At 35.5% G+C, this 22,486-nt stretch overlaps 2 protein-coding genes across 4 annotated transcripts; both read left to right on the top strand.

Moving 5' to 3' along the window:
• Positions 1–11,392: 11,392 nt before the first annotated feature.
• LOC149391283 (Pseudouridine synthase family protein) lies at positions 11,393–16,303 on the top strand. 2 transcript variants are annotated; one of them, XM_089619356.1, is made up of 15 exons: positions 11,396–11,575; positions 11,656–11,718; positions 11,786–11,906; positions 12,070–12,142; positions 12,304–12,349; positions 12,570–12,680; positions 13,001–13,088; positions 13,556–13,652; positions 13,796–13,856; positions 13,948–14,078; positions 14,561–14,678; positions 14,939–15,062; positions 15,227–15,334; positions 15,444–15,515; positions 16,021–16,303. In XM_089619356.1, the coding sequence occupies exons 1-15, from the start codon at positions 11,474–11,476 to the stop codon at positions 16,062–16,064; spliced, it is 1,359 nt and encodes a 452-aa protein (XP_089475482.1). In that variant the 5' UTR covers positions 11,396–11,473; the 3' UTR covers positions 16,065–16,303. The 2 variants fall into 2 exon arrangements, 1 of the variants encoding a protein (XP_089475482.1); XR_016300117.1 differs by lacking the exon at positions 16,021–16,303 and having other exon boundaries at positions 11,393–11,575; positions 14,939–15,013.
• Positions 16,057–21,372, top strand: CPB (Subunits of heterodimeric actin filament capping protein Capz superfamily). Of its 2 annotated transcripts, XM_089619358.1 has the most exons (9): positions 16,057–16,192; positions 18,045–18,209; positions 18,773–18,843; positions 19,185–19,298; positions 19,505–19,587; positions 19,676–19,749; positions 19,887–20,009; positions 20,872–20,967; positions 21,066–21,372. In XM_089619358.1, exons 2-9 carry the CDS (start codon positions 18,081–18,083, stop codon positions 21,144–21,146), a joined length of 771 nt encoding a protein of 256 aa, XP_089475484.1. In that variant the 5' UTR covers positions 16,057–16,192; positions 18,045–18,080; the 3' UTR covers positions 21,147–21,372. The 2 variants fall into 2 exon arrangements, with proteins under 2 accessions (XP_089475484.1, XP_089475483.1); XM_089619357.1 differs by lacking the exon at positions 16,057–16,192 and having other exon boundaries at positions 17,890–18,209.
• The last annotated feature ends 1,114 nt before the right edge of the window (positions 21,373–22,486 follow it).

Genomic DNA, 22,486 nt, shown 5'->3' with positions numbered 1-22,486 from the left:
TGATGATACTTGTGTTCTTTTAAAAGTTTATCAATATAGTTATTTTTTCCCGGTTTGGATTTTAAGGTTTTTTTTTCTCTATATTTACTTAATTAAGAGTTAGAAGATGTAGGATAAAGAGAGAATAATAGAAGGCTAAAAAATAATAACCAAACTGACTTGACAAATAATATTGATAGCTAAATTCTTGAAGCAAAGCCGATAACAAAGTATTACACTCTTTCACCAAATGACCAAAATAAGAATTAAATAAAGAATATAGTTCTTGATCGCTTGAATGGCCCCAACAGCTCGATTCCAAATTATAGATCGAGCTGATCGAGCTGAGACAAGTTAATTTGCAGTGGTCAAGCATCTTGTTTAAAATGTATACCAAATAATTAAATAGAAAAATACCAACAATAATACCAATTATTTGCCACCTACTAAAAATCACTCAAAATCCAAATATTGAGATATTAGTATCAAATGTGTCACGAAATTAACCAGTTCATGACCGATTTAATATTAAATGTGCCAATATTTGAGTTTTGGTTGATGTTTGGTAAATGTCGAGCAACTAGTATTATTGCTGACAATTTCCCTAATTTCTAACTAAAATTAAATTCAACGAGATAGATACAGGGTATAAAGATCCCTTATAATGAGAAGGCTTAGGCCTGGTACAAGATCAACGGCTGGGTCCAATTGGACTAAATGACCAAAAGGGCATGAAATACCAATGAATCCAGTCAAAATAGAATTTCAAAACTGCCTATAAATAAGTTAGTTACTCGCGCAAACGAGGAGTGAATTGAGGATATCCGCTCGAGATACTAACCCCCAGAAGATTGGTGTCGTCTATATACCATTGGATACCAAAGCATACAATGAAGAGTACATAGGCTCGAGCCGTATGAAATAAATTTTTCGCTTCACTTAGTTCGTCTAATCAAAGTGATCTTAAATCATGTATACAGACAACAAATTTAGCCATAATAGAATATTCTTTGGAGTTGCCATAAGGCTATTCAGTGTAAACCCGTGTTCTAAACTTCTAATAATAAAAAATTGTATTATGGCTAACAATCTGTTGTAGGGTCACCGGAGCGTACGTCTCAACCAAAGCTACACGGTGGTCATTTCTCCGCTGTCATTTTTCAGGGACTACAAATACACAAGAAATATATTTAAAATCACAATCAAATAACAAAGTTTATTATTGTATAAAACGTAGCATAACCTTCTTGTCTTGAATAATTTTCATAATACATTGGAGCTATTGGGATAAGATGTGTTAGCATAAAGATGACGGGGATAAGTGGATTCTTATAATTGTTCGCATGACTGCTCTTTCCAAATATGTGTTGGATGATGATCTTAAAGTTGAGTGCTTGCATCTTGACAATAGTTAGTGGAACTAAAGCTTTCATGAGTCGGTTCATTTGCGTTTCCAAAGGAAAATCGATCGTCTTCATTCTTCCTTGGTCGTCAAGAAATTCAACTACATAAACTTATTTGGAATTTCGAAGGCTCCAACGGCTATTAGCTCAATGTCGGCGAGGTTTTGTCTAGAAAAATGAAATAGCTAATTTCTTACTTAAGAACAATTTTGGGTTCAGTTTGTGGGGTCCTACTCCACGCAAATTATGTCGTGCGGTGCAGTGTGTTTTACTTTCTGCTTAATTTTAACAAGAAACAAGTACATATAATTTGATCGCTCACTGCAAAATTTATAGTACTTACCATAAGGATTAGATAATAGAGAGAGCTTTCTTCTAGTTGAACACTTCTAAATCAGACCTTGTTTGGATATCCAAGATCCATACATCTTCACAAAGGAATTAGGATAGCAAACAACGATGGAAACTATAAACCTATAGCAAAGCAAAGATTAATTTTTTTTTTCTCTTCTTTTAATCAACTAACAAGGTCACCAATATCAATAATGACCAAATCCAAAAAAAAGTGTGAACCAGCATAATAAACATTTACAATGTGGAACATGGCCAAATATGATCAATCACAGTAAGAAGAACTTTGGTTTTCTTAACCGAGAAAAGTTCCTATCTTTTAATCAAACTTGGCGATTTCGCACCCAACTTCTTTACCACACTAACAACCCAATCGTCCCCAAGCGTGTCCGAGTTAGGCCCGACGTACTTCTCCAAGAACCTCTCGTTCATAGCGATCAAGACCGATGACAAGCTCAGCTTATCTGGCGACAACAACAAACCTCTCTCCTGAAGAGCGTCGAGGACTTCGAGGCGAGGCTTTATCCTCTTCTCGACGCTGTAGTTGATGAGCTCCGTGTTGTCGACGAGCTGAACGCTCGGTCGGCTCTTCCCGACCCCGGAAGCACTTCCACGGTCTCCCTTATGTTGTCCACAGAGAGCCCGAAAAGAGAAGGGCACCGGTTGAACATCCTCGCCACGTCATCGTCCGAGAATCCGAGCCCCGTCAAGACCCTCTTTTTGCTCCCGAACTTGGCCGGAGGAACCATACAAGCCACCGCGACCGCGTACATGTACATCTTGGGGCTCCACGTCGGGTTTCAGAAGGAACAGCCTCGGGAACGATGTCATGTACACGGCGACTTGCGGAGAGGGTCAGAGAGAAGGTCTTCTTTAAGTACTCCATGTTCGGAACCAGGGTCTTCTCGAGGTCGTTCTTCATGAACCAGTCGAGCCTCTTCAGGAGCCTCGACACTGCTTCGGTGGAGTCCAGGACGAATCTCAGGACGGTGATCGCCAGAGCGATGCGATTCTCTGAGCTGTGGAACAGGATCCAGGGGTTTCTGGAGACGATTTCGATGGCGTCTGGGGTTGAGAATCCGCTTTCGCAGAAAACGTTGAGCTTCTCGTTCAGGATTTTGGGGCTTACGGTTAGGGTTCGCGGGTACTTTTTGATTATCCGGTCGATATGGGGCTCAGAGAAGCCGGTTTGGACGAGGCGCGTAAGGATCGAGTCTGTTCTGTGATGGTTTTTGAGGTGCGATGTGGCTAAGGAGATTTTTAGAGCTGTCTCCTGAGAGATGTGGTGTTTGGTGGTTAAGAAATCGGCGGTTGGGACTGAGGCTGTATCAAGAACGAAGTAGATATGAGAGAGAGAGAGAGAGAGAGAGAGAGAGAGAGAGAAAGAGAGAGAAAGAATGGTCAAAGCTCAATTGATTGATTTGACTGACCAACTAACTGATTCTGTTAGTTAGAGTATAAATACATTTCTTGTGATTTCATCTAAGCCATTCATTGTATCTAGCTGCCATCTAACGGTTTACACTTTGATACACCCTCTCAAACTAGACGTGGGTAAGCATGTTGAGTTTGGCAGTCAGAAATTTGAACTGAGGTTGATGAAGCGGCTTGGTAAATAGGTCAGCTATTTGTTCCGTGGTGGGCACTTAACAAACCTCTACTGCCTTGGCTAGCACCTTCTCTCGAATGAAGTGAGCATCGACTTCTATGTGTTTCGTTCTGGCGTGAAACACGGGGTTTGAGGCCAGTGAGGCAGCTCCTTTGTTATCGCACCATATCACCGGAGGATTCGAATTGAGTTCTACACCTAACTCATCGAAAAGCATCTTTAGCCAGATAATTTCGCAAGCAGTTGTGGACAAGGCTCTGTATTCTGACTCTGTGGAGCTTCTGGCTACTACTTCCTGTTTCTTCGAAGACTAAGAAATAAGGTTGGGACCCAAGTAAACACAAATACCACTCGTTGACCTCCGATCATCCAGATTGTTACCCCAGTCAGCATCAGAATAGGCACTCAGAGTCATTGAATTTGCTGCTGTGAATCTGAGTCCATAGTGTTATGTACCAGCAAGATACCTGAGTAGTCTTTTGCACGCTGTCCAGTGCTTGTCAGTTGGGGCTTGTAGATACTGGCTCAATTTGTTGACTGTGAAGGCTATGTCTGGCCTTGTCATGGTCAGATATTGAAGTGAGCCAACTGTGCTCCGATAGAGTGACACATGCTCAAACAGCTCTCCATCGTCCTTGCTGAGCTTTGTGCTGGGACACATGGGTGTTGGAGTAGCGTTTGAGTGTGTCATGTTTGTCTTTTTCGGTAAATCTCGCAAGTATTTGCGCTGAGTCAGGTTGAGTCAATCTTTGTCCTTGGTAGCTTCAAATCCCATAAAATAGCTAACAAATCCTAGGCTCTTCAGCTTGATGTTGACTATAATATTTATATGTAAACACAAATTATCTTTATTCATTCGCGCAGTATATGTAATTTTGAAAAAAAAAACTATATAAAAAAATAGCATTTTCTTAATCGTGAAGAACACAAAAAGATGCAAATGAGTTAAAATCGACAGTTGATAGTCATCGAAATCACATATTCGAACAAAGAATCCATGATACAGAGTTACAATTCAAACATGGAATGAAGCCATCTCTTGGAAGATATGAATTTTATTATTTAATTTAATTATAAGGCTATTTTATTTCAAAATTAGGAATTTGGAAGTTAAGGTACTGGTTTGTATTTGATTCGGTTTTTCTTATATAAGAGTTAATGTCAATGAAATGGAGATTTGTGACACTATTATCCATTTCAGGATATAATTTCGTCATTTTAGTTAAACAGATTGTATGAATTCAAAATTTTTGAAAACCAAATGTTAAACTCGACATTTCACTAAAACACATTGTATATATTTGTTATTTTCTATTTCAATAACAATTAACCAGATTTCAATAACAGTTAATCAAATTTCAATAACAGTTAACCAAATTTCAATAACAGTTAACCAGATTTCAATAGTTGTTTACTAGATTTCAATAGTTGGTGATCAGATTTCAATAATTGTTTACTAAATTTCTGAAACATAAGGGTATTTTTGTTCAAAAAAATCACATCGCAAAAATGGTGTTTGTGAAGAGGCTCACAGTTCAAAAGCTTCTCTAACTGAACCTGAAATCCCTAACGCTCATCAAAACCGACTACATGAAGAATAAGGAGAAGCTTAGGAGCGAAAAAAGAGACCTGCACGGAAAATAGTGGAGGCTGACGGAACGATGTTCGTCGCTCTGTCATGTCTCGATCGATCGGAGAACACTCTGGAGTCTCCTCGTCTCATTACTAGAAGCGAACCAACACCATACCAGCTTTCACCTCCCTAACGAAACCTTCAAGCCACGACGGACGACCGAAGATCCTCCTCGTGAGGCACTCGTTCATCATGCGACAGTTTGCTATGAATATTTCCCCAAACTCCAGCGAGTCACTAGTTGCTGAAATCTTCTCGAATGTCCTCTTCTTCTGCGACGACATTCTAGGTTTTTAGTCCCGCGCAATTTTTCATAGAGAAAAAAAAATGTGGTTAAGCTTTGACGCTCATCGATTTTTTTTAGAAGAAGATGAATTGACATGGAAGTTTGGAGGCGTGTAGAGAAGAAGAGAAAACCGAGAAGAAGATTAGAGAAAGAGTGTTTTTTTTTTGTCTTTTTTCCATTACACACGGGTTTTGATTGTTGAAGGATTAAAATGGGAGAGAGGCAAGTGATAAAAAAAAATGGAAAAATAATAAAGTTGAAAATATAATTGTACAAAATGAGTAATGATAATTTTGAATGAAAACACAATTAGTAGATTTTGGTCCAAAACTATTAAAATAGTAATGGTTTTGGTATTATCCGTTGTTTAATTAGATTTAGGACATCAACATTGATGATAACAAATATACTTCGAAATTGATACACTAGGCCTCCGATTTAGAACTAATAATGAGAAGAAAATTTACAAAAATAGGGTTTTTAAGTGTAATATTTTGAAAATAGTGGCTGTTGGAAATATTTTAACAAAAAAGTTTTTTTTTTTTTTATTATTTTTTTTTATTGTAAAGAGTTATTTGAGATTATTTTTCTCTTAAGAAAAACCAGAAACTTGTAAACAAGGTTAACTAGTAAATAAATTTTCTAAAAAATATGTAATTATCAAGAAAAAACTATTTTTTATAATCTGAAAAATATTATTTTCGCGGCCACCTCTTCAACTGTGTTTGGTCCAACTCAAACTCCTTCGCAAATAAAAAAAATCAATTAATTAAATTGGTTCCTCAAATTACTGAAACGCCCCGTTATATGGTATATAATTGGGGTTCTTATAATTATACAAGAAACAGGTCCCGGCGTTGCCCGGGAGGCTTGATAAATTTTAATTTAGATAATAATGTGAACGGTTTGCAATTGTTGGTTATCACTTGTCATACGTAAAAGTTAGCATTTTTTTACCACTTTTTAATATATGTTTAAACCATTTTAATTAAATAATAACTCAGATATAAAAAAATAAATTAGAAATAGTAAGTTGTAATTATGAACACAATTTTTTTTAGCAACACAAAAATTATAATTAACCTACATCGTTACTTATATGTTAATTAGTTTTCAATAATTGTACTGATCATAAGTAATTTAAATTATAAAACTATTAATCGGCTAATAATTGTTATCGTTTTAAAGTTAGTTTAGGGAATTTTCATTTTTAGAGTTATTTTTTGAATTTTCGTTTTAGAGTTGTTTCTAGAATTTTTCGTTTTTTAAAGTTGTTTCTGGAATTTTGTTATACGGTTACTAATGTAATTTTAAAACTTAAATAGGTATTTTTGGAAATTTTAAGGAAAAAATCTAAGGTTACTGTAGCATGAATAGTAAAATTGGGGTTTTGCTTTATATATATATAATATTTAAATTATAAAACTATTAATCGGCTAATAATTGTTATCGTTTTAAAGTTAGTTTAGGGAATTTTCATTTTTAGAGTTATTTTTTGAATTTTCGCTTTAGAGTTGTTTCTAGAATTTTTCGTTTTTTAAAGTTGTTTCTGGAATTTTGTTATACGGTTACTAATGTAATTTTAAAACTTAAATAGGTATTTTTGGAAATTTTAAGAAAAAAATCTAAGGTTACTGTAGCATGAATAGTGAAATTGGGGGCTTTATATATATATAATAATGTATCCCTAATCAGAACCCATGTTAGATCGCAAAAGGGAAAAAAATATATACATAAATACTTTGACGATCTTAAAAGGAAATCTATATCTTGAGGAATAAATCATTTAAATTCAATCCTAAAGCTCAGGATAACAATTCCGACTCAAATAAGAAATATACTTCAGCTCTTTAGAGACACATCTATATATAGCATACGCTTACACATCTAAAGTCGACTAAACTCAGCTTTTGAAAACAAAACAGATAAAAAGACCTAAGACACAGCATCATCAACAATACAAACACCAAAAACACGATGATCCTCATGAGATCATGCGTGAAAACGTCCACGGAAGTCGAAGAAGAGGAGCCGATGATAGAAGAACCCGATTTCAATCCGTGGTCAGACCCTGAGAAGCTCAATGAGCTCTTGAAAGAGTTGATATCTATGGCAACAAAGACGAAGGAAGACAAAGACGACGAGGTCAAGATCTCTCCTCCGATCAGCTTATTCAGTGCAACGAACACAGCTTCGATAGTCTCCGCAGCAGAGAGACTCGGCGTGACGACTCATCAGTACTATTCTTCTAGGCAGGAGTTCCTCGGAGGCTACAAATTCACGAGAAAAGAGAGTTTGAGAAAGAGGACACTCAAGTGGTTCAAGAACAAGCTTACTTGTTAGCTAGTTAGCTCTAATGTTTTGGTTTTCTTTCTTTCCTTTTCTGATAGTACTAATCAACCGGTTTAATATATACGTGAACGAATAGTTTATAACATTCTCGATCGTGTTTTCGGATAGTTATCTTTGCGAGCTTGTGGTACATAGGCGCTCTGCGATTTGAGTAATTTTGGATCATCCCGTTTTACGTGAACTGACTCGTTTCAAGTTTCAACTCCAATGACGACTGACTTCAATATTTTGATAATGTATATAATTTATCAAGTATATATATGATATGAAAGCCAGTAATTCAGTTTGGTAAGAACCGAATACTTTTGGGTGTGAACGACACGGCTTGGTTGGACCGACGGCTTAGGGTGATAAAATATTGATTAGAATCGGTAAAGAAATCTGAAGCGCCTGTAAAAGTGGGAAACATTTTTTATATCAATTTAAAAAAAAAAAAAAAAACGAAATCCTATGTTTTTCTCTCACCGAATTATCATAAATAAATCGATATGTGCTACAACTTATCTTAAATTTACCAAAATTAACTACCTCTTGAATTTACCAAAATTAACTATAACCGATTTTCCGACGTTAAAAACAAAAACATAATTACTCCCTAATTAAGGAGATTTGACTAGAGACAACATATCAACGTGTGAATTAAGATAGAAAATCAATGAAAATCAAATCCACGTCGATGAAAAGCAAATCCACATTTCAGAGCAACTAATTGGACTACAAATTAGGAAAGAAAATACTAGAGAATAAATTAGTATAACGTGTATTAAAGCCTGACTATTTTGCTGCGCCCAAACATTGGCTATATATAATCTTCTGTCGGTTTTTAAAGAAAAGATAATCATGTAATTTACTATATGAATAATAAGGCCGCGTCAATTATGGCTATACTTGAAACTTAGTTGAAACGTTGGCTTGTTTGCAATTCCAACGTTTTAAGCATGATGCATTAAACATGATTTTTCTTCAAACACAATGGATCTATTTTTGAAGATCTTGGCGCCATGAATCTGTAGGATTTGGAATCACTCAATTTCGAGTTCGTATGAGATAGATATGGATTTTTGAAGTTTTGATGCAATAACAAATGTTTGAAAAAAAAGTATGAGGGAGAAAGTGACGAATTAAAAAATAAGAGAGAGAAAACGATGAATCTATAAAAAAATATTATATTTATTTAAAGATCAATATGAAATTTTAACCCATTACCTCTAGTGACACTTAATATAATTGGTTATTTTTCTAAAACTCCTCAAACGTGGGTTAATCTCAAACTTTAAGTTTAAAGTGGCCTAACTACTTACAAAATTTTCAAAATAATCATAGTGATTATAAAAAAAGATGATTATTCAACTTTTGTAAACAAGAATCTAACGGAAAATCCATATCGAGATAGTGAAAGACGGCTACTCCGTCTCCGATCCGAAACAAAACATACAGAACGCACAAATTAAATAAAGTTCGAAAAATAATAAACTTAAAAAAACATAAATAAAATTGGATATATCAATTTCAATATCACGATTTTTCACCCATAATATAAGCCCCTGCTATCGATAACAACGACTCACGTCGCACTACCATCGATGGAGACCTACGCTCTGCATCAGTGGTAGCGACCCACAAAGTTCGACCAACACCCGAGCCGCGCGTTGCAACTCCTCTGACGGTTAAGTTATTGTATTTAAGGTTGTGTTTGGTTCTCAACTGCAAAAGAGTTTTTGACTTTTTGAGATAAAAAAATTGGAAACAAAAAAGGAAAGTTGCATTTGGTTGTGTTTTCGGAAGAAAAATTTTAAAAAATTTTGAAGTTGTTTTGTAAAAGAGTAAAGAAAACAGAAAACAAATAAAATGTGTTTTTGGAAAAAAAAAAAAAAAAAAAATTATTTTCTTCTCTCCTCCTTCTCCTCACCCGCGCCAAGACTTGAAAAAAAAAAAAAAATCCGGCCATCTTCTTCAATCACCACCGAGCCTCACCATCGCCGCCAAATAGTTTCATTTTTTTCAAAAGGTGTACCAAATAGTTTTCATTTTTTTTCATTTTTTCAAAAACAAAAATGAAAACTGTACCATACAGTTTTTTCAGTTTTTTCAATTTCTCAAAAACAAAAATGAAAACTGTACCAAACAGCTTTTTGAAAACAACTGCAAAATTATTTTTCAGTACAACTACAAAAATTTAAAAATAAAAAACAAAAACTTTTTAAGTTAACTACCAAACAAAACCTAAAGGTGTTGTTTGGTTCTCAACTCAAAAACTGTTTTTGAGATAAAAAATATGAAACAAAAAGTGAAAATTGTGTTTGGTAAAATGTTCAGAAAAAATTTTCAATAAATTTTGAAGTTGTTTTGTAAAAGGGTAAAGAAAACTGAAAACAAATAAAAGGTGTTCTTGAAAAAAAAATTATTCTCTTCTCTCCTCCTTCTCCTTCAAAAACAAAAATGAAAACTCTACCAAACAGTTTTTTCAGTTTTTTCAATTTCTCAAAAACAAAAATGAAAACTGTACCAAACAGCTTTTTGAAAACAACTGCAAAATTATTTTTCAGTACAACTACAAAAATTAAAAAATAAAAAACAAAAACTTTTTAAGTTAACTACCAAACAAAACCTAAAGGTGTTGTTTGGTTCTCAACTCAAAAACTGTTTTTGAGATAAAAAATATGAAACAAAAAGTGAAAATTGTGTTTGGTAAAATGTTCAGAAAAAATTTTCAATAAATTTTGAAGTTGTTTTGTAAAAGGGTAAAGAAAACTGAAAACAAATAAAAGGTGTTCTTGAAAAAAAAATTATTCTCTTCTCTCCTCCTTCTCCTTCAAAAACAAAAATGAAAACTCTACCAAACAGTTTTTTCAGTTTTTTCAATTTCTCAAAAACAAAAATGAAAACTGTACCAAACAGCTTTTTGAAAACAACTGCAAAATAATTTTTCAGTACAACTACAAAAATTAGAAAATAGAAAACAAATGGGCTGTTTGGTATATCATTGGAAAACTGTTTTCCACTTATTGAATTTGCACAGTGGTTTTCAATAAAGTGAAAACGTGTTTGTTTCACTTCTCATTTTTTTTAACTCCAAAAATTTTCAAGTAGTATTCACTTATTGTGAACAAAAAGTAAAAACAACTTTTTTGTTGTTTTCGACATTTTTCACTTTGTTTTTCCTCACACCTCTCTCTCTCTCTCTCCAAATTGACAAAAACTCTTATCGCTGTAATGAAAAATCAAAAGAAGCACCTGTGAGAAGCTCAACGCCATGGCCGAACTCCTCGGAACCTACGTGGGCCGCGTCGTGGTGGCGCTGAGAGCGGCGTCGTATGCGCCGTTCGTGGCGATGGCGGCGCTGGCGGGGCCCAGGGTGGAGCCGACACGGTGGGGGGCTCGGGGCTGTCGATCGTGGGTTGCGCAGTGGTGGTCTTTTGTGACGATGGCGGGGCTCAGGGTGGAGCCGGCGCGGTGGGGGGCTCGGGAGTAGGGAGGGGCGGACTGGGGGCTGCGAGCACGGTGATGGTAGGGGAGATTGGAGGAAAAGTGATGTGAAAAAAAGTTTTTTGGATGTAATTGTAAAAAAAATTTACACTACAATTGTAAAAATATAAAATAGAAAAGTGAAATTTTTTGGAGTGAACTAACAAACATAAACTTTTGGAGTTAATTAACAAACAGGCCCTAAGTAATTTTATATTTTCCCTTTCGGATGAAAAGAAAAGGTAATTTTATTTTAGAAAAGTCCACCATAAAAAAAAGGACATTTGTGTCCAAAGTCCAAACCTCATTGTTTGCACATACTATATACGACACTTTTACGAAGCAAAGGGGGTGTTCAGGCGTAAAGTAAACGACATAGAAAACAATTGATTACCATGTCGGAGAAGAAACAAGTCTCCCATGGCCACGAAGAAGAAGAAGAAGAACGAATCGCTAGCCTTAACTCACTCGTCAACTCTCTCCAACTCAGACTTCAGGTTCTCTATCTCTCTTCCTCTCTCCTTTCTCTCGCTCGCTCTCTGCTTCGTCGAATCCTCACCGTGTGTGGACAACCTAGGAACTAGAGGCTCAGAACGCAAAGCTCTCATCGCGACTCTCGTCTTGTACCTGTTCCTCCGAGGTTCGTCCAAGTTTCTTGTGCAATAATCGTCCCGTGCAATTGACGCGCGTGTTGGTTTTTGCCGCAGAAAGAGAAGAGGAGGTCCAATGGTTCAATTGAGAAAGTCACTGGCGCGGAATCTACTTGTTGCGATTACAGCACCGCGAAGGAGAAAAAGAAGAAGAAGAAATCCAAAGAGAAAGTCACAGGTTGTTCAGCATTTCATTACGAGCAGCTAAAACAAACTCCATTTTTGGCTTGTCCTATAAAACAGTCTGATAAATTATTGGTCCGTAGTGCTGATATATCTTATTGTGTTTTATAGATATAGTGTTTTGTTGTATTTAGTATAATTTTGTGAATTTCTAGCAGGTTATGATATAAGCGTCATGAATCACAACTGCAAAAGATTTGTTGCTCTAAAAATCATGTACTTTGGGCAGAGGTACGTTGTATAGCCAAGCATGTCACATCTTTTTTCTAGTTTCTAAGTTATCTCGTTCACAGTTTGCTCTTCTTCGTCTTCCAACACTTAATCAGATTTGGAAATCGTGTTTTTGGGTATAGTTTTGACTATGAGATTCAACTTCGTCTGCGTTGTCACAGGTTCTATGGCTTTGCTTCAGAAGCACAAATGGATCCAACGGTTGAGGTAAATTTAACTCATTTTTAGTAATTCACTTCAGAGTATGCTAGGTGTTTTTTTCTTTTTTTCTTTTTTTTTTCTTTCTTGAAAATGTATTCTTAAATATTAGTCCGGGGCTCAAACTTTCAAGTGCTTTTGATTTTGTTTCACTCAATACCAAACGAATCTTAAACATTTGTCCAAAATTGCATTGCTCTTTCTTCACATAAAACTGATTATATGGCAGTCTGAACTTTTTGGAGCTCTAGAAAAGACGAGGCTTGTAGTTGGTGACAAGAAGGATTGGCAATATTCGAGATGTGGTAGAACAGACAAGGGGGTTTCTTCTGTTGGACAAGTAAGTTTTGCAAAGACCATCGTGTTGCTTCTCGTATTTCGTTATCATTAACGCGATTGTAAAACTTCGTAGGAAACCGATATGTTTACTTCTTTTGTAATTTACTTGGAAATCGTTTATCAATGTTGCGTTCTACAGATCTCAGCAATTAAACAGTTGTGATATATAAATCTACATGAATAACAAATTCTATATCCTTTGCTTTTGGTGTATATGAATCATAAGAGGATTTTTTTCGCTTGATTATTTTGAGTTCTTGAATGACGCCAATCATAGTGAAGATTAGTTGTTTCCATGAATCTGAATCTCATTGGATGCAGGTTGTTGCTTTGTTTTTACGGTCAAACCTCAAGAAAGCTTGTATAGATAATGGAAACTCTAGCGAGATGGTACCGATAGAGAAATTGGGTGCGCAATTCTTTTTCTCATTTTGAATCCCTGTTTCAAGATTCAAATAGTTATCGTGTGGCTTATCTTTTGAAAATAGAAAGAGGTAAATGAAGGTGTTACATGCTACATGCTAAGCTTGATGCATTTTCATAAAATAACCTGAAATTATTTGGTGATTTGTTAGTAAATAATTGATAAAATGATGAGGATTTTAATATCAGATATTTTCTTGTGAAAAATGATGTTAACTAGAACATTTCTGTTTCATTTTTTATTTTTATTTTATTTTATTGAGTATGCATTAAGGTTGCATAGTTTGACCACAAAGTGGGGACAAGATAATGACATGAATTAAAATAAAATGGAACATGGAGTCAAAGAGCTATGATGGTACCCTTTGAGCTCTTTTATTTACAAATACAGTTAATAATTTTTCCCGCTTTGAAATGCCGTTCCCCAATCTATTATTGCATGCCTTTTAACAGAAGGAGAAGTGGATTATGTGAGGGTGCTGAATCGAGCCCTTCCTGACGATATTCGTGTCCTGGGTTGGTCTCCTGTTCCAGTTGGTTTTAGTGCAAGGTTTGTCTGCTTTCTACATGTTCTGGTGTTCTGCAACAGGAAAACAAAAAATCTTTAGAAAAAAAGTTAATAGGGTTCTCTCCTATTATGTGTTGTTTTAGTGTCATAATTGGTGCTCTGTGTATTACTTTTGGAAAATACAGGTTTAGCTGTTTGAGCAGGGAGTACAAATACTTCTTTTGGGAAGAAAACCTAAACATCTCGGTATTGTTTTGTCTATTGGTTCCTGTTAACTATGCTCCATAATCCGATAATCAAGCTCATTTTTTTTTCTTCCTGGTTGTGGTTACTTCAGGTCATGATGAGTGCTGGCAATAAATTCATAGGTGAACATGACTTCCGAAACTTCTGCAAAATGGATGCACTTAATGTGCACAACTTCAGGCGTCATATCTCTTCATTCGAAATTTTGCCTTCTGATGTGAGGTTGACATTATTGGTTTGTGTGTGCGCACATGTGTTGTGTGTGTGTGGGTGTATAAAAAAAATTGACGACATAACTTTGGCTAGTCTGCTGGAAACTTGAAACTTGGCTATTTTGCTAAACGATTAGTTTCAAATGGATTTTTTGTATAGTTTTCCCTATATATATATATATATATATATATATATATGTATATCCGTGCATAAATTTATTGGTTGACCTTATCTTATCTTATTTTCGATCATTCATACAAAAAAAACTGCTGAATCCAGGGCTCATTTTTGCTGTGTGTATTTTGATCGTTCATTATATATAATAACGTAGTTCCGCAATGTACTTCACCCGGAAAAAAAAAAAACACAGTACGGTAAAGGACTCGTTGCGAAGACTCGCCCAGATTTGACTTGATAACAAAAATCTTTTGCAAACCTTTGAGTTTGATGTAACTTTTCTAGTTTCTTTTTAATTCTTTGTGAATTTTCAGGTTTCAAGGTAATCAACTTTGGGCAATCACAATCAGAGGCAGTGCGTTCTTGTGGCATCAGGTCAGATGCATGGTTGCGGTGCTATTCATGATCGGACAAGGCTTTGAATCCCCTGATGTGAGTATCACTAACTATAAATTTATGGGGTTTTCGATTTTCATTAACTTTTCCTTTTTAAATAATTAAGATGTATACAGGAATAACATAGTAAATCTTGCATCACATTTCATTATATTTCACTCTTATGCATGACAATGCTTTATGTTTGGCGGAGGACAGTTTTTTTTTCCTTACGTATAATTATAGTCTTACAGTCTTACTATATATTAAAAATATAATAATATATTGGGGTTCTGAATAAATAATGTAATTTATAGGCAATTGATGCATTACTGGATACTGACGGAATTACAAGGAAACCTCAGTACATCATGGCTCCGGAGCTTCCTTTGGTACTTCACTCCTGTGAATTTGAAAATATAAAGTTCATTTGTTCTTCAGGTAGTGGTAGTAGATATTCTTGTCCTGTGCCTGATTTCAATTTCACTAGGTTACTTGAATCATTAAACGTGCTTATGGACGTATATTCATTTTAGATTTTATTTTTCCTTCTATCTGTTGGTGCTTTTGTGAGTTATATATCTGTAAATTACTTGAACTCATAGATTCTGGACTAGCTTTGAACCGACACTTGGTAAAACAATGCCAAACTAACAATCTCCAAGCTGCGATCTTTCGGGAGGCTCTTGTTACTAGTTTTCCCGTGTCAACAGGTAACGCATGCAAAATTGCACTTGCAATTTCCATTGATTAAAAAAATTTATGCTCTTCATTCGAGAATCACCTGCCTCTGTGTATTGTTTCTCTATTTTTTTCTTCCAGACGAGACCGCCTTAGACAAACCAAAAAATAAGAAGGCTAATCATGTTCCTCTCATGTCTCGGCCAACTGAGCGTAAGATTTGATTTTTCTTTGGCGATTATATTTGTGTAGGTTTGACTGAGATATATTTCTTTATGACAAAACGTAACGCTTCGCATGCGTTGTTCCCATCTGATGGTTGATTGTAGTTTTCTGAGTCCTAAATCATCCCAGATTTCATTTTAAGTTTTCCCATGGAGTTTTAGTTTGAAAGACTGAAGACTTTTTTTTTATTTATTTTTTTAAATGGGATTAAAGAAAAATTAAAGCCCATCAAAATGATCAATTATCTTATTTAGACTTTAGAACTTTCATGGGACGATATTATGGCTAAAAATCCCCAAGTTTGATTTTTTTTGTCTTTTATTTTATTAAATGGTGTTATTATTTGCATTTATTTCCTGTCCGATGCTGCTCTTTTTCTTAAACCTCACCAGTCTACATGACTTTCTTTCGATATTTCAATACCCTGGCATTTCTGTACTTCTTTGCGACTATGATACAATCGTCTAAATTGTTATTAATGAACTGGTTTCAGCATCATATGACGAGCGACGTGCCAAAATGATCTCTAAAGCATGAAGATCGAAACATCTTGAAGTTTGAACGGTTCTTTTAGTTTTTCTTGCTACTCAACAATTTTGGACTGTCCAATGGAGTTAATGATATCACTTCAATAATAGTTACAGTGACGTTTATTTCATGGAAAGGTACGAGTTTTCCTTCATGCCTAAATTGCTTGCGCTGTGAGGAGATTTCAGAATAACCATGTTTGGTGCAATCATTCAAGTGTCAACTAGAGCTTTTTTTTTTTTTTTTTTTTTTACCAAAAGAAGGTTTTATTGCATTATTATATGTTCCCCTCTTTCTTTGCTAATTGTATTCAAGTCAAAACTATGGGCAAAAGACACTTTTCTTCAATGAACTAAAACAGATGAACATGTCTACACTTCTCTCCATATAGAATATAGTGATCCCAAACGGTATTATACTATGTCCACAATGGATGTATTTTCTTAAGAACCTATAAAAACTAGTAGACAACTGAATATGTTGAATCAACAAAAAACCATTGCATATATGTTCCCTTGTCTACCTGTACAACTTTAACCTATTTATATAACAAGATAATGTGATTTTTTTAGGAAAAATATAAAGGAAAGGTAGCTTTTATACTCTGCTAGAAATGAACATACGCGACGAAGTGATTGTTCATCTTCATTATGGCCAAAGTATTTTTTTTATGACTTTCTTTTTCTCTTTGTATCTGAATGAGATGGATCTTTCTGAGCCACTTGGAGCTTTGAGGAGAGAGATTTGACTGAACTGTACTGAAACAACACATAATGAAAACATCCCACTGGCTAAGAGCATTGAGCTCTAAAGTGGGTCCATGATTTGCTGGCCAAATTATAGTCTAGAACTCTATAGATTGTATTTCACGGTATTTTTAAAGGTAAAACCTGGAAAAAGAGAGAGACTAGATTACACAAGAGCTAGGCCAGTGAAAAAGGACAATGGCTAATACAAAAGACCCCATGACGTCCAATCATTTTTACCAAACTTATTGGGACCTGCTTGTTCTATCATATCATCTAATGGGGTCCCAAAACAAGAAAACTCAAATTTCCTTTGGCGATTACGATTGGCTTGGACTTTGTGTTTGTTGTTTATTGTTGCTATGCCTTCAAATCTACTACTCCTAAATGCATGTGGCAAAAGTCGAACCACCCTCTTTTTCCCCCTCCTACCTGAATTTTGGGCTTTTATATTAATAATAATTCAAAATGTTGATGCAAAAGGTAGGTTAGATTAGAATAGGTTAAAATGGAAACTTCCACATGCATTGGCAATTATACCCATCGCCAAATTCAAATGCGTCTTTGTAGCAACAATCATGAGTTTGAACTATTCACAGCTTAGCATTCAATTTTGAATTTATTGAGTTTGAAATTTCGTATGAACAGATGGTTAATCTCCACTATATCTAACTAAACGTTGAGACAACGTGATCGCAATGATGGTATTAAGTTTTAAAATTAGCGTTCATTAGAAAAGAGAAGAAGAAAAACGAATAAAGAAATTGTGTTCTGAATTTTGAAGATTTTTTTTTTAACTATACAGTGTAAATTGTGGAAATTGATCTAAAAAAATAAAAATCCCTTTAGGTTGAATGAAAACGATGTGTTAATTTTATCTTTCTCTTTGTTCAGCATATCGACTAAAGTACCAATATTATTTTAGACAAATAAAATACGTCTGGAGAAAAATAATTTTTGACACCCTTATCAATTTATTATATTTTTTCTTTCTTTATAAAAGTGGTTTAAAATATATATGACGTTTTATTACATATTAACATAAAATAAATAAATAAATAAAAAAAGAAGAGATATATAAAGGGTGGTTCCCGCGAGGGAAACTCGGATCAAAAGAAACGGCTGTCTTTTCTTTACTCCACGAATCAAACTCCCCCAGAGATCTTAATTATCCTTTTTTTCCTTTTCCAAAATTAATTATTTAAAATCGTTAAATAGCTGTGGATTGTTTTTCGTTTGGCAGAAGAGAAAGTGAGCGAAGAAAAATAGAAAAAAAATAATGGAAGCAGCAATGGGACTGATGAGAAGAATCCCTCCGAAGCACACAGACACCGCTCTCTCCGCTCTTCTCACTCTCTTACCCCAACACTCCTCCGATCTCCTCTCTCAGGTCGATCAGCCATTGCAGGTCTTGCCTCTTCTTTCCCTCATTTCCGCGCTTCTATTCACATTCCCTTCAATTCGCTAGGGTTTGTCCTCGCCTCGATTGGCGTTTCGTCGCCCAAAAACTTTGGAGAAAATCGATGGAATGGTTTAGACAATGCACTGCGTGTGTCTAATTTCTTGGTCTTAGGGTTTAATTTTATTTTCGGTTGGGGAAAAAAAATGAATTACACAGGCAACGGCGTGTATCTGGAGCTCTTTTTTATTTTATTATTATTAAATTACACAATGCTCAGGGAGTAGTGGTTCAGTTCAGTTTTTGTCAGTTCATATACTTGAATGTCCTGTGCAATTTTTGTTGCATATCTTTTTTTTTTTTTTCTCTCCCTTGCACAGAACAGATCATGTCTGTTCTGATTTGAAATGTGTTGTATTAGTTAAAGGAAAGTAGTGCTTTGAAATGCGTTTTTCATCGTCTGTTGTTTGGATGTATTGTGCTTGTGGGTTTTCTCAAACACGGCTGTTTGGTGCGAAAATCTTTCTGGAGTGACAAAAAACTGTGATAAAAACTGTGATTCGCCAATCCAGGTCTTATGCGACACGGACAGTGGAAAGGAATTCATTTTATGCGAGTACAATAGAGACGCTGACTCTTACAGGTAATTGATCGCCCATATTCGCATGAACTTTATACTATGGTCGTGTCTGTTATATATTACGTTTTCTTTTTTTGCTTATTCTGTCTTCCTTTTGGCACTCGTATACGTGAAATATTCAGCTGGTGATGTTTCAGATTGGATAGAAATCATTGCAATGTGTTGGTGTCCGTTGAAAATATGTTTCTTTCTACCAAGTGTACTCTAATTTAGAAAAAAAAAACTATCTGAAAATTTCTATTTCTATCCCTTTCTGTAATTTGTTATACTGTTTACCAGCTGTGAAATCGGTTGTTGAAAGTTAAACATAATACGTGATAGGCTCATGTTTTTTGATAACGCAGATCACCATGGTCAAACAAATACCACCCACCATTAGAGGACGGTGCACTCCCATCAGATGAGTTGAGGAAACTAGAAATCGAAGCAAACGACATCATCTCAATTTATCGTGACCAGTGAGGTCCTTTACTTACCTCGTTGTGATTGTTCGTAGCTTTTTTCTTCTATGTGTGAACTTTCCCTTATCCCTCCCGTTAACAATATTTGGAAGCGCTCAAAGAGTGAACTAGTATCATAGATGTTATATGTCATTATGAATTTATGCATCGGCTTTTTCACTTCATTATTATAAATAGCAGTTTGCATAACCAATAATTGCTAGGTATTATGAAGGTGGGATTTCATCTGTGTATATGTGGGAAGACGGAAATGAAGGATTTGTAGGCTGTTTTTTAATAAAGAAAGGTAAGTTCGTACTTGTACTCCATGCCTTATGCTCTGCCTTTTCCTGGAACCTTTCTCTTTTACTAACTTTTTAATGTTTATGGTGAAGATGGATCGAAAACAGGACACGGTAGAAGGGGTTATTTAGAAGAGGGATCGTGGGATGCCATCCATGTGATCGAGGTAAGGACATGATTTTTTTTCCGTCGTCTGTAAATATTTATCAGAACATGGAGTGTGAATCAAACCCTACTTTCGAAGTGCCTGTTTGAGTTGAATATCGGTGTTTTACCGGTGCTGAAAAATTATCATAATCTTAGGTTGGCCCAGAAGAGGAAGGAGGAACTGCGCATTATCGCTTAACCAGTACGGTCATGCTATCCTTGACAACAAATAACGAGGCATCTGGAACGTTCAGTTTGTCTGGCTCGATTAGACGAGAGGTACTTGTACCATATTCTGTTTTAATGAGAGTTTTACGCTAGGCAATTGTTAGGGGAAGAACTTGGCTATTAGATAGATTGCCGTTTCTTCGAAATATGTGGTAATCTATCTAATGGAAATTTATGAGAATTGGTAACAGTAACAATGGTACAGATCACTCCAAAACCACTCTTCTTGTTACAAATGATCAAAATGAAAAAGGGTGACATGAACTTTAGAGAGGCCTAGACTCTCTAGAGTGAATTGCTAAATAAGAACAAAATATTCACTGCCCTCTCTCTCTCTCTCTCTCTCTCTGTGACTTGGGTGGTTCATCAATATGTTCATTTTTATTCATCAGACGTTCATCCCTTTGCATGTCCTGCATCGAGGTCTTGTTTAATCCATCCTGGACAAATTTCTAGATTATGTTATGGGTAGTTGTAACTTGGAGCTACTAGATAAACCAATATCTTGATTTGACTGCAATATTGTATTTGGTTTATTACTAATTACCCTGTAATTTTGTTCGTCCTCCCTTCTTAAAGAACAACCTTTACTATCTTACATAACTGGAAAACAATATGTTATACTATCTTTACCTTAAATAAACGTCTGCAATATATGTATATATATCTTCATAAGTACTATACTTTTGTATTCTTTTCCAACTTTCCAGTTTCTTCTGAATGCTATGTCGAACTCTATTTAAGTACTCTTACATTCCAGCCAGGAAAAAAAAAAGGCTTGCATCATTCGTTATGCATATGTTACCTTTGTGGATTTCATAGTAGCGAAATACGATTCGATCATTATGACCCTACTTTTTTAGGTTATTTTCATCTATACCGCTATATGATCTGTTTCTTTTGCATCACGTAGATGAATATGGACCTCTCGGTTCAAGAAGGGCATATTTGCAACATGGGAAGAATGATTGAAGAAATGGAGAGTAAACTTAGAAATTCACTTGATCAGGTATATCTTCTGGAGGCAAAAAAAAATTATTCTTTTTCGCTATTGTTTCAAACCTGGATTAAAAATTACGTTCTGAGATGCATGTCTTCATGATTCAGGTTTACTTTGGAAAGACCAAAGAAATGGTTTGCACTTTGCGTCCACCATCAGAAGTTCTGATGAGACTACCAGACGCCTAAAAAGCTTGATGTGGAATATAGAGAGACTCACCATATGTTTGTTTGCAATTTGTACTCGTTCAATTCAATTGTGTGCTTCGGTTGATTTACATGAGATCTTTTGATCAGAACCAAGAGGCAAGTTTTCTTTTGCGAAGTTGCAACCTTTCATCTCCTTAAACATGCTTTGTAACTATTATTTTTAGGTTTCATTTTGAGTAGGTAATCCAATCATTTAAACTTGAAAGCTGTCAGTACTTTTAGATTTCTTCGAATTTAAAGATGCCAGACTAACTAAGGCTGATCACCAAAGGTTTAGAGACAAAACACTTTCCATTAAAAGCTACAATACTAAAAAATCCGAGCAGTATAGCTATATGTTTTGCTTGTGACCGGTAAGGCCTTAGGCTCTGTGTTGGCGTGTTGTTTTGTGCTCGGTCCTGAGCTTTCGGCTCTTATATCCAATGTAATGTATTCTGGTGTGGCTTTTTTACTGTAAAAGTACTTTCTTCGAAGATTAAAAAAAATCTTGAGCAATAGAGGTGTATCAATACATCATATCAATAGCAAAAATTGAATAAATATAAAATACAGCAGCCTAGAAAAAAACACCATAAATAGTCAGGCAGAGCAAAATTCGGTGATTTGCTTAGAGGGGATGTCAAGCGTGCGAGAGAAGATGCCAGCCACTCATCAAAGCTTGGGAAGATAGCTGGAAAAGCTAATGTCTGTTGAAAAAAAATACACTTGAAACAGATCTTGTTTGGAAATAGAGAACCCTCAATGAAGGGTTTACCGTGGGAGAATGAAATGAAACTCTCATCCCAAAGACTACCGAGGCAAAAAAAAAGTGAAAGATTTCCATCCTACAGCTCTTTACAATGTCATCTACAAAATAGTCTCAAGACTTTGGGAAATAGACTCAACCCCACATTTGCGTTCGTGATCAACATAAACCAAAATGCCTTCACAGTTGGAAGTCAAATTGAGGATTATATTATCCTTGGTTTTGAATGCAACCATTGGTTTGAGATCGCGAACGAGATATGTTGTCCCTAAACTCAGACATGCGCAAAGTCTACGACCGTGTTGACTAGGATAATTTTAGCCGAATCATGGAGATGGAATTCTGGCCTTTGGATTTTGCGGGTCATGAATTATGTCATTGGTAAAATTCTCAATCCTAGCCTATGTAACATCTCTAATTCTTTCGAAGCTTCGCGACAACGTGACCAATTATCCCAATATTTGTTTATTTTATGCATCGATGCTTTCTCGTCTTTGTTACATAGTCCCATATGTGAGAAGGAGGCTCATTCATAGAGTCAGTATATCACGAAAGAGCCTGGCAATCTTGCACC

The sequence above is a fragment of the Urtica dioica genome, chromosome 7, assembly GCF_054948205.1.
Source record: "Urtica dioica subsp. dioica isolate 48M chromosome 7, U.dioica_male_clone48M_v1_H2, whole genome shotgun sequence".
Taxonomy (NCBI): Eukaryota; Viridiplantae; Streptophyta; class Magnoliopsida; order Rosales; family Urticaceae; genus Urtica; species Urtica dioica.
The sequence above is the reverse complement of the archived record's forward strand: the minus strand, read 5'-3'. Positions and strand labels throughout refer to the sequence as shown.

What these genes read in the sequence shown, in the direction of transcription:
- LOC149391283 (XM_089619356.1), top strand. Translation starts at nt 11,474, where the DNA reads ATGTCGGAGAAGAAACAAGTCTCCCATGGCCACGAAGAAGAAGAAGAA. An exon ending in GGTACCGATAGAGAAATTGG is followed by an intron (nt 13,089 to 13,555) that starts GTGCGCAATTCT and finishes GCCTTTTAACAG; the next exon opens with AAGGAGAAGTGGATTATGTG. An exon ending in ATTTTGCCTTCTGATGTGAG is followed by an intron (nt 14,079 to 14,560) that starts GTTGACATTATT and finishes GTGAATTTTCAG; the next exon opens with GTTTCAAGGTAATCAACTTT.
- CPB (XM_089619358.1), top strand. Translation starts at nt 18,081, where the DNA reads ATGGAAGCAGCAATGGGACTGATGAGAAGAATCCCTCCGAAGCACACA. An exon ending in CTGTTTTTTAATAAAGAAAG is followed by an intron (nt 19,588 to 19,675) that starts GTAAGTTCGTAC and finishes TTTATGGTGAAG; the next exon opens with ATGGATCGAAAACAGGACAC. An exon ending in CTGGCTCGATTAGACGAGAG is followed by an intron (nt 20,010 to 20,871) that starts GTACTTGTACCA and finishes TGCATCACGTAG; the next exon opens with ATGAATATGGACCTCTCGGT.